The sequence below is a fragment of the Plasmopara halstedii genome (genome assembly GCF_900000015.1).
Source record: "Plasmopara halstedii genome assembly, contig: Scaffold_658, whole genome shotgun sequence".
Taxonomy (NCBI): Eukaryota; Oomycota; class Peronosporomycetes; order Peronosporales; family Peronosporaceae; genus Plasmopara; species Plasmopara halstedii.
The window spans coordinates 2,010,257-2,020,949 of record NW_020187575.1 but is presented as its reverse complement, the minus strand read 5'-3'; the positions used below and the strand labels follow the sequence as shown (position 1 = coordinate 2,020,949).

General features: G+C 44.1%; 4 protein-coding genes across 4 annotated transcripts; 3 read left to right on the top strand and 1 right to left on the bottom strand.

The window, feature by feature from the left end:
• Positions 1–419: 419 nt before the first annotated feature.
• PHALS_13570 (Phox/Bem1p) lies at positions 420–1,268 on the top strand (the record flags this gene model as incomplete). Its single annotated transcript, XM_024729353.1, has 1 exon — positions 420–1,268. The coding sequence occupies one exon, from the start codon at positions 420–422 to the stop codon at positions 1,266–1,268; it is 849 nt and encodes a 282-aa protein (XP_024579739.1).
• A 1,345-nt stretch (positions 1,269–2,613) lies between these two features.
• On the top strand, positions 2,614–4,242 carry PHALS_13569 (camkk protein kinase; the record flags this gene model as incomplete). The annotated part of the gene is made up of 1 exon (XM_024729352.1): positions 2,614–4,242. One exon carries the CDS (start codon positions 2,614–2,616, stop codon positions 4,240–4,242), a length of 1,629 nt encoding a protein of 542 aa, XP_024579738.1.
• Positions 4,243–5,943: 1,701 nt separating this feature from the next.
• PHALS_13568 (uncharacterized protein) lies at positions 5,944–6,252 on the top strand (the record flags this gene model as incomplete). The annotated part of the gene is made up of 1 exon (XM_024729351.1): positions 5,944–6,252. One exon carries the CDS (start codon positions 5,944–5,946, stop codon positions 6,250–6,252), a length of 309 nt encoding a protein of 102 aa, XP_024579737.1.
• A 3,245-nt stretch (positions 6,253–9,497) lies between these two features.
• PHALS_13567 (uncharacterized protein) lies at positions 9,498–9,807 on the bottom strand (the record flags this gene model as incomplete). Its single annotated transcript, XM_024729350.1, has 2 exons — positions 9,498–9,639; positions 9,695–9,807. 2 exons carry the CDS (start codon positions 9,805–9,807, stop codon positions 9,498–9,500), a joined length of 255 nt encoding a protein of 84 aa, XP_024579736.1.
• Between the last annotated feature and the right edge of the window lie 886 nt (positions 9,808–10,693).

The window sequence follows — 10,693 nt, the reverse complement described above, 5'->3', positions numbered from 1 at the left end:
TGTAACCCCGTTACATAGGACCTTTGCAAGCAGGATGAAGTACACTGTTGTTTCTGTCTTAAGATTATACACAATAGATCATAAGAGACAACACCATTTCTGCGTGCGCTGTTGCTGCTGCAGCTGCAACCCTCGGCTTCATGTGGGCTCACCCTAGATTACTATTTTGTCCCTTTTAACTCCGTAAAAGTTACACTGCCCTTTTGTAGTAGTTCTTACGTAGTATTTTGGGTTCTTACATTCTGGTATTTTCAATATTTAAAAGTTTATCTATCTTATAAATATACTTAAATGTACTGGGTTTACTCACTTTTTGTATGGCCGAAATATGAACTCACTTTTTGTATGTCCGAGATATGAACTGACTCGAGAGCACAAGTTTCAATCGTTCTTTCTCCTATTTTCTAAAGAGCGTAACGATGGCAGAGCAGCAGGTGGCACTCAAGGTAGCCTTCAACGGAGACATCCACCGCACGCGCGTAGACCTGCGAAAATTTTCGTTTAAAGCACTGAACCAGCTAATGATGCAGACCTTCCGTTTGCCTGCGGGTGAATTTATCGTGCAGTACCGTGATCCTGAGGGCGACTGCGTCAATGTAACAACTGACGCTGATTTTAATGAAGCCTTGCGAGTCCTTTCAGTATCTGTGGGGCCTTTGCAGTCGCTCAAGTTTTCGGCTATCACACGCCACCAAGTGGAGCTTAGTGACCAAGTAACAGAGCCTCTTATTAAATCCATAGAGCACATCATGCAGTCTCTTGCCGTAGCACTTGAAAGACTTAAGCGCGACGCCAACTTTACCCCGAGCGTCGCCCCCAAAACGAATGTGACTCCAGACCAGCTGCCTAAAGACAATGCCGGCTCGCCGAAGTCAGCCGTTGGTGGCTTCTCAAGCTTTGCTCAGGGCCTTGTGGGTCAAATTAACCGGCTCATACCGGAGATTAAGGCTGGAGAGGCTGCGGCGGCGCCCATCGCTTCGGTGGAATCTTCAACCGAATTGGAGCACAAAGCAGTAGTGCTGCAGCCGACAGAGATTACCCCGTCGCCGGTTCCAATGGTTGAGGCATCGACGGCTCAAGAGATGGAGGATATGCCGTCTGTTGCGTCATCTGTTGCGTTTTCTGAAGCCGAGGTCAAGTGGGCTGAGCAGCTCTCTATTGTCAGCGGCATTTTCCCGAACGCCAAACCTGCGCATATTATTGACATTTTGGAAAAGAGTGACGGCAATCTTAACGTTGTGCTTAACGTTTTAACAGAGGAGAACTAAGCAGTTTGCAAGAAAGTGATAAAAGCATTCAATTGTGTAGCTGGCATTTGCATAGTGGTTTTCTATGGATATTTTGAAAACAGTAAGATAACAGGATAATAGAAAAATCGGGAGGAAGGGCTTACATTCTATCGAATTCAGTTGGAACTACTGCTTGTACTCAAGAACTATTTTAACTACAAAATCTTCATTATTAATCTTGATAATTTCACATATCATCCGCATCTTAACCAGACAAGCAACAGTAGCAATCACTATCCAGCCGAAGCGCTTCTATAGCTTAAGAAGCCAATAAAGTAAAGGAAGAAGGTTGCAACGCATCCGCTTCATGTCACTAGCAATCGCGATCACAACAAGCATTATCTTAGCAGCTACTGGAAGTACCATGCAGCCTATCATCTGATAACAACAGGGAGCGCTGAGACGAGGCAATTTTTTTTCAAAGAGGCCGGTAACGAGCAATTCTGGTATCAACATAATGAGGTTACCGTTCTCTCACGATCGAGTCGTAAAATTGACTACAAGTTTTAACGAGTGCAACATAATCAACATGCACCTTGAAGAAGAATCTTCGAGTCAACAAGTCTGTAAAGAAACGCACCGTACACTCCGATGCCGAGAGCGTGCTATGAACCTAATTTGCTATTCTACTTTAATTTTATGAAAGCAATACTAGCTATACGTTCCACTATATCCAGAAAAATGAAATTTTATATATTGCTGCCGTGGGGCTAATAGTCTACGTATATCACGGACGACTTCTTTGCTTAGTCATTTGTACAGGAAAGTTTGAATTTATGAATACTCTACAAAAAGTGCAATGTGAATTTCGTGCAATTGTATAAAAGTGTAATTTGTACAAGAGAGTAGTAATTTATGTCACCAGTGTCATAAGCCTCTAAATAGGTAAATGCTTATCTCTTACCTCGAAAGCACTCAAGCCAAAAGCTAGAGACGTTAACTAGCTCAATCCTCGTATAGCTATCACCCAAAGCTGTCTTTTGTCTAACGTCTGATAAATGGAGCTGTTTCTATCTACAAAATGGCCCCTTCATGTCCATCTTGTTTGCACAGATGCCATACTGCAATAAAAATCAAACAGATGGTATATGTTCTTAAAGCTTTGACGACATTTTTATGAATTTTGGACTCAACCTCTGTACACTATTCACAATACACAATATACAGTGAATTAGTGAGAGACAGATGACTTATCAAGAAAATCAAGAATGTATTATCACTGAAGAATACACGATGTCTTCTGCTCACTATACTATACTTCTGGGAAAACCAGCTCGAAGTCGCTGGTGATCATTCCAAACTTTCGTCTCTCATTTTTGCGGTGATGGCGGACCCCTTCTCGAACCGCCTCCCGCGTGACCTGGGTCTCTTTGATTTTTTTCGCAGCCGTACAATGTCCATAGGAAATCGTACTTCGCATCCTGCCTCTTCAACGTCCTCGAGGGCATCTACATGGAATTCCAAGACCACAAGGCACTCGCTCGCATCGTCCGCGTCGATGCCACCACCTGCGCCTATTCCTGCGCCTTCCTCTAGTGATGCTGATGCTGCTTTCGCAAGAGAACCATTACAATATTCAGAGACGACGGTAGCTGAAACAATAAATTCGTCGTTCGAGCCGCCCCACAACAACGATCACCTTAGTGACGACGATGATGACAGCGACTCTGACGACGACATTAGTATGGCCGTTGATGCTGAAAGCACCGTGGGCAGTGCCATTAACAAATACGAAGTTGTGCGTGAGCTGGGTCGAGGGGCTACAGCCACTGTGCAGCTTGGCCGCTTGCGCGGTGGAGACGAGCTTGTGGCGCTTAAGGTTTTTAAGACTTCGCTGCTTAGAAAAATGCGCGAGGTGAAGCGCGTTGGGCGACGCATGGTCGTGTCAACGGCACTGGATAAAGTGCAGGTGGAAATTGCGATAATGAAAAAATTGCATCACCCAAATTTGCTGAATCTGCTGGAAGTGTTTGACGATGACTCGGATACGCTCGTGCTGATGCTCGAGTACGCGCCCTCGGGTCAAGTGATGCAATGGTTCCCGGAAGAAAGGGTTTATAAAAGACTAGGGGCTAACAAGAAGTCTGATTGCTTTTCCGAAGAAGATCTGCGTATATGTGTCCGGCAACTCCTACTCGGAATCCAATACCTGCACGAAAACCATATCTGTCACCGCGACTTGAAGCCTGAAAACATTCTCGTGAGTCATGATGGCAAACTCAAGATTGCTGATTTTGGTGTTGCGCATTTTTTCGAAGACAACGACAAAGAAATGACGGCTAAGGCTGCAAACAAAGCATCCGATTTTCCAGCGGAATTAAACAGAAAGGGCTACGTCTCATCAACTGCCGGGACATATGCTTTTATGGGCCCAGAAACACTTAAGGGTGCTCCGTACAGTGCATATGCTGCGGACATTTGGGCACTGGGTATCAGCATTCATGCGCTGGCTTTCGGCACAATACCATTTTACGATCCAGATGTTGTGACCCTTTTTGAGATGATTGAAAAGAATCCGATAGATCTTGAGTGCAATGGAAACGGTTCGCAAGGTCTGGTTGAGCTGCTGTACGGTCTGCTGGAAAAGGACCCCATAAAGCGCTGGTCATTGCAAATGTGCAAGGAGCATCCGTGGGTACTAGATGGGCTTTTAGCTGAGGAGAAGCAGAAGTATGTGGAAACAAGATACGACGCTGTGGAAATTAATCAGGAAGACTTAGCATGTGCGGTGACTCGTGTGACTTCTTTAAATGTCATTCTGCGAGTAAAGCTCGGCGCCAACAAGTGGAAGCGCAAAGCGATGCGGACGCTTGAAGATCGGCGAAAATGTATACAGGACGGTAGTTTCTGCCTTGAGAAATCCTCATCTTTGACAGTGATCGATACGATAAAGTCTGAGTTAAATAAGCCTGATGCCTCTCCAAACCTCGAAGATAACCAGCTTGAGATTTAGCAAATTGAAAAAAACGGGATGAATGCCTCAGTTTTAGTCTTTGAACTGGAAGCGGAATCACGGTGCATTTTTTGTAGATCGCCACACCAAGCATCTGGATGCCAATTTTACTCAGTCATGCCATCGAGTCGATTTTTTTGATTTAGAAGATCAATACCAAAGCGAGAATTAAATTTTTCGCAAACAGTTTCGTTCTGAATACATCCTCAGACATCTGGCTGTCCAGATAGTGAGAAGACCCACTACCTCTGCAGAATCTCCCTCCAAATTACAAGGTCTAGACCTTTCTCTTCAAAAGCTCACACGATAGAGGCATCATGGAAAGAACAGTACATCGTTCAGCAAAAGTTCCCTGAGCAGCAAATATGACTTCATCCCGGCAACATAATGCTCGACTCCGTAGTAATAGGATGAGTGGTATTGTACTTCGGACTTAGTGCGAAGCGTGATACTAGCGTACGATACTTAAGTGATAGACGAATATTGCAACTAAAATAAATAGTGCATAATTGTCATCACTAAATTATGGTAAATTTATTATTAATCCATGTCTCCTACAAGCTTATTTTATTGTTGATGTACCGTCTGTCGAGATAAAATATAAAATGCCTACCAACCACCCCTTTCTTTATATATTTGGTCCCGAGGATCCCATGGCCAAAGGCGCAGATGCGGGGTGCGTGCTGAAGTATTGTGTGCGCCGCATTGAACTACTCGAAAAAACCAAAGGACTGGTTCCGATGAGGTAAAGGAGAGGTCCGTGGAGAAAGTGAACTCTTAGCTTATTTTACTGTACAGAAAAACACCTATATTGAGCAGAGGCTCGATTCCAAAATATATGTCACTTTTAAAATTGAAATATAAGAGCAAACTAAATACGTAGTTTTTCGGAGACTCACGGTTCCGCTCCTGGTAGAGCGTACATAATCACTCTTTGTGTGTTAGCTTAGGTGGACATCAAAGCTTTTGCTATTTAAGATATCCGGCAAGTTTAATTTTACTTGGTAGCACTAAAACTCAATCTCATGTCCAAGTCGAGAAGGATTTTTTTACTACAAGTCTGTTGGACAAACTAATCATGCTTTAATAGAATATGTCTTTGCTTTGTCGCGAAGCGATACCAAGATTAGAAAGGCCAAGGGCCGAAAGTGGTGACAGAAGGCCCTTAAGCAATGCAGGAGCTACTTTTCGATTGCATCAAAGAAGGCATCGAAGCTCGTTCTCCAAAAGTACATTCACGATCAGGCTTCTACAAGACGACAAGGTATTTTTATGTGTTGTGAAGCCTCGACAGCATCTCCTTAGTTGCCGGCGGCCCAGTGCCAATGGACCTTAGTGTGCCCAAGCAAAGCCAATCGTTACTTCGGCTTCGCCAAGCTAGAATTCTGGAGGATTATCAGCCGAGGTTGCTGACGTGACACCTCGGCGAAGGCCTCAATCAATCGACGGGGGTACACACTTGAATCTCACTGTGTGGCTGCTGACGATTAGCGTCCAGCTTTTCAAATGGGTAGGGACGAAAAGAAAACATTCTCTGGAGGTTGAAACGGAGACAGATCACCCAAAACCCTAAATCATTAACCGACGCAAAAAACTATGACTTAGACTCCTCAATGCAACCCGTGTCGCTGATGCAACAGATGTCCTGCACGGCTTTTTTCGCACGCAGCTTTCTTTTGGAAGTAGCTAGCACGATGGATCATGGCAGAATTATCAACAGAAGTATCATGTGGCGGTCAGAATTCTTGTTCTCCCGTCAAGATAAGCAATACCGTGGCGACAAATCATCTCCCGAAGGCGGTTATAGTTACCATCTTCATGATTGATCGTCGAAAAGGTGTCGCCCTTACCCAGACCTTTCGCATTTATTCATCCTTTTTCGATGATGCGTGGGTGTCGCTTTATATCTGGAGTATATTTTCCATGCCGCGAAAGCCATTGGAGGGTAATAGCGGCTATCTGTCGGAGTCTTCATTGCCGGGTCAGGTGATGCCGGGTGGCTATACGTAATAAGTAGAAGGTTTAGGCTCCGATAGTAACAAAAACGATTGTTAGTGGTACTGCTAAATTTGTACTACGTGTGACGCACCACCGTGCAGAGCTTTAAACTCCAAAAAATTCTGGTAATAGAGCGCACCCAAAAGAAGCTCTGGAGAGTTTCTCATTGGTAATATGCGCGTTTAATTTCAGACGGCGAAGTTTTCGAATTATCACGGTCGATACCGGGGAGTGTAATGAACTACGCTTAGCCATTATATAAAGGTACATCAATTTACCGTCTGTGTGCGTTGCGGGAATCCATGGAAGAAAATTACAGTACGGTGTGCCCAAATGCATACGTGATATCTTATATGTAGTCACAAACATTCTGTGTTATACCGAATTCTGGCTCCTACTCCGGGATCTGTACTGGTGACGATACCAACGTGTATCCGTCTTTCGAAATGGGTGGTGTAAGCCTGTCCTTCCATCTGGATACTTTTCACGAGGTTAAAGTAAAAGTTATAGTTTTCGAACTTCAAGCTCCGTCTACCTCAGATCGCGTATGAATTGAAGCTAAGGTTTAACATCAGAACACCGTTATTTCGTTGTTTTCATAAATCAGATACCAAGATGTTATGAGTAAAACCTCTATGTGCCATTGGGGTCTTGCATGTAGCTAGGAGCCATAAATATTTATAATTAAGTTGAAAATTTACCTTAAGGGATTAAGTCGCTCTTCTTAGTCAAGACTGTCCTTCCCCTTTCACGTCAGGGATCGCTTTCTCGTCACACAAGCGTGTGAGTTGTGCTTGAAGGACTATTTGTGAACAGCACCCTCTTACAGCGAGGAGCTGGGCTTAAATGAGTATTATTTTGGGTGGGGCTGAGAGTCAAGATGTGCAAAAGCAACATGTGAATGCTCGAGGAAGTCAAAACGTATATTAATTAGGGTGATGGAACACACTTGAGCACTGTAGTAGGAGACAAGTTGTTCTAAAATTTTGACCAACCTACACGCACAGTGTCTAAACTCTATCAAACTATATTGAGATCACGCTACATCAAAATATCTATGATCATAGGATTAGGTTACAACATTTTATTTATTCGGAAAAAAATTCAGGCAAAACATGTGCTCTATGTGGGCTTGCTGAAGCGAATTTTTGATCCCATTTATGCGGATGCGAAGCGCTCTTATGTAGACGGAGCAGCGTTTCTACTTTAATCTGCAGTTGAGATTACCGTTTAAAGCTATAATGCAGTATTTTTTGTTCGACGGTGCCTCGAAACTGATGTGGCTTCAAGAGTGGATCTAAAAACTGACTGCACGTCAACACTTAAAGAAAAAATTGACGTGTAGTCATAAGCAAGCGAGCTCGCGAGAGCCAGCCGTTGGAAGTTCGTCCACTAGGGGCGGTGGGTATCCCACTACGACATGAACGTATGGTAGTCGGAGGTTTTACCCAAACTGTCCTAGTGTCTGGTTAAGCGAAGGGAATATCTTCACTCAGAGGCCTTATGGGGCGGGTTTAAGGACCTGATTCGGCAAGATTGCCATGGCGCAAGTACCAATTATGACCTGGCGCATCCGCAGTCTATATATCGCTGACCAACTAGCGAGTCGAACCTGATCTTGTCAAGAATGAGCCTTAATCGGTGCCTGTAATTGCTGTCACGTGGATATGAGCGGGCTGTTAGTATCAAGGGCTTAAAGATACAGGTTACCACCCCGAATCCAAATCATCCCTTAAAGTCTAGCATAAATGACGCTCTAGTTAGCCGCCTGTCCGAAAACGCCGGTTTGTGAAGCAGTCACAAGTATGAGATAAAGTGTCTTCCAAACCCAGTGCTAAAATTATTGCAAAACTTTTCGGCACGTTGATCAGTATTCATTACTCCATGTAAAGTGGAACAGATTACTCGATTATTGCCACTCCGAGTAGGCGGTGCTCTCGCGGATGTTTGATTTGAGGGCTCAGTAGAACAACTTTAGAGCACTCAAGACATTCTTTGTTAAAGCAGAAATATCCGCGCGTAAGGTCTCCGACACGGCGCGGAACTAATCAAACTCACAATACATCGTGGTCGAGTCTGCAAGGGTTCTTTCGAAAAGCGCTGGAAGATGGTTAGGCTGGGCTCTCGGAGTCAGAAGAAAGCCCTTCATCATCCAAACATTTGCGTTGAAATGTCGCAACGTGTTTCTTCATAGGTAAAATGCACTGAGTGCGTAACGTGCTGTGGGAGGCGGTGCGTAGAGATTGTCTTTTCTTAGTCGAAAGTTTATTACTTTTTCTGAGTGGGCGGCTTAGCCTTGTATCCATCGCTGGGGTCAAAGGTGCTAAATGGGGGCTTGAAGAATATTTCCAATCGTTCTCATTAGTAAAAGCGGCAGCTTTCTCACCAAGAATGGTCGTGGGGGCTTTGGCGGTGAGGATCGCACCAATCACAGAGGCCCATCTAGCCATTTAAGAGTAAGCAAGGGTTAAGCTCCCATGCGAGTATGCTCGTAGGAGCAGGTACAGTAGAGAAGTGACTAACCAAGCGCAGTGGATCCTCATTGATTATTTACCTTTGCGAAATGAGATTATTAGGGTGGTCCACTCCTTGGTATGAGAACTGTAACGTGTACGTAGTATACGTATTCAAAAGTGCAAAGCACTGATGCTGATAAGAAGGATAAACTCCATAAAACAGGGGATCCTTGTTGTTGTTAGTCTCACATCATGCAGCGCACATAAATATATTATTAGTCATAGTACAATCTTTATTTTTACGATTGAATTGATTCCGACGAATATTACTGTATATGTCACACTAAGATAAAAAAGCAAGCTGATTTTGTAGTTTTTATGGAGGCACTTGGTTCTGCGCATGGTGGAAGCTACTAGGTTTGTGCTACTGTCACCCACACTAAATTTCGCTAAAATAATGTAGTAGTTTCTGCAAACGCTCGGAAAAAGGGTGGCCATTAGAACATCTTTGGTTACATCACGTCCCAGGCGCAATCCAATATACAATCCTGTGTAAGAGTCGAATTTTAATAATAACACGATTCCAGCGCTAGACAACAGACGCTACTTCCGCAAAAAGTCTGCTCAGCTCGGAGTTCGCAAAATATGACCGTCAGCGCCTACGAAGAGTGCTGATACCTAAGAATTTAAGCTTTTGTAGTGCAGTAAAGCGCTACCGAGTCAATATTTACTTTTCTAGTGCAGCTATAAAGTACACAATTCTTTCGACGGGTCGATTGGTTTTTTGTAACGCTACAACCTTTAGGATATCTCTCTAGTGCCGGTCATACGACTCCCATTGGTTCTGTTACGAGGAGTTTTGTCTTTCCGTCCTGAGCAAATAGAGCTTTTCATGGAAACGTTTGCGTGGATCACATGTTCCATGTTGTAGTGGCGACCATCACTGTGATCTCGAAAAGACAGTGGTGGCTTTTCCTGCGCTCTTGCGATCGTCACACTTCTGAAGTCCTAATTGGCCTGATCCAGGCGGACTTCTGCCTCCTCCAAGACTAAGCATATTCCCTCGGAAATCTTTCGAGATCGATTCTGGCGAGCAGGATGCCGGATCCATGGATAGCTCGAGCCCCTTGTGCGCAATGTGGTGATTCTCACTAAGTCAGAATTAAGATCCTCTTGCTCGCATCTATCAGCGTGCTCTGGCGTTCAATCTGCACGAATTAGTCAGCGATTTCTCGATCTCTGTGATGTAGTATGATCTTGTTATTCGTAACGAGAATCGCATCCGTATGCGCGTTCAAATCCTCGAGCATACACAGGTTATGAGAGACCGCGATTTCTGAGCCGCGGACAATGCGGGTATAACCTTTGAATTGCAAAATTACCCTTTGCTTTACCCAGGGCAATACTCCACAGCTCCACAGCCTATCCGCTCTGAGAGAATGCAGAACATCCGTTCTGGCAGCCAAACCGTGAAGCTTCTCAAAAGGTACTTAGTAGTAAATCCTTCACAAAAAGACATTATATTATGCGTCGACTTTATCTTATTGCTTATCCTCACCCATTGCATCGCGGACCCGACTGATCACATTCAGTTGGCTGCCAATAAGCGTTTACAGCTTTTTGGCATAATGATTGGTCCTAAATATGAGTTTCGGTGGTAAAACGCTACGCATCTTCTTTCACTTACCATCGAAACCTCCGTGCTTTATAGAAGTGTTGCCGACACTATTCAGTGTCTCAACTCGTAGTTATCAAAGTAAATTGTGTAAAAGAGTGACATTGTTGAGTGCAAATCAGCCATCGGAAACTAGCGCAACCATTGCACACTGTGCATTCGACCACACAATTTGCCCTAGTTGTCTGATAATCCACGTGTAAATGATTGTCTTTGAGCATCAACAGTCTACCTGAAACAAAAAAGAATTTAGTTACTCATAATGCAAAAGTAAATCACCCTTCTCATGCGACGCGGCGTGCGTTTGAAGCTGAGGTAAGCC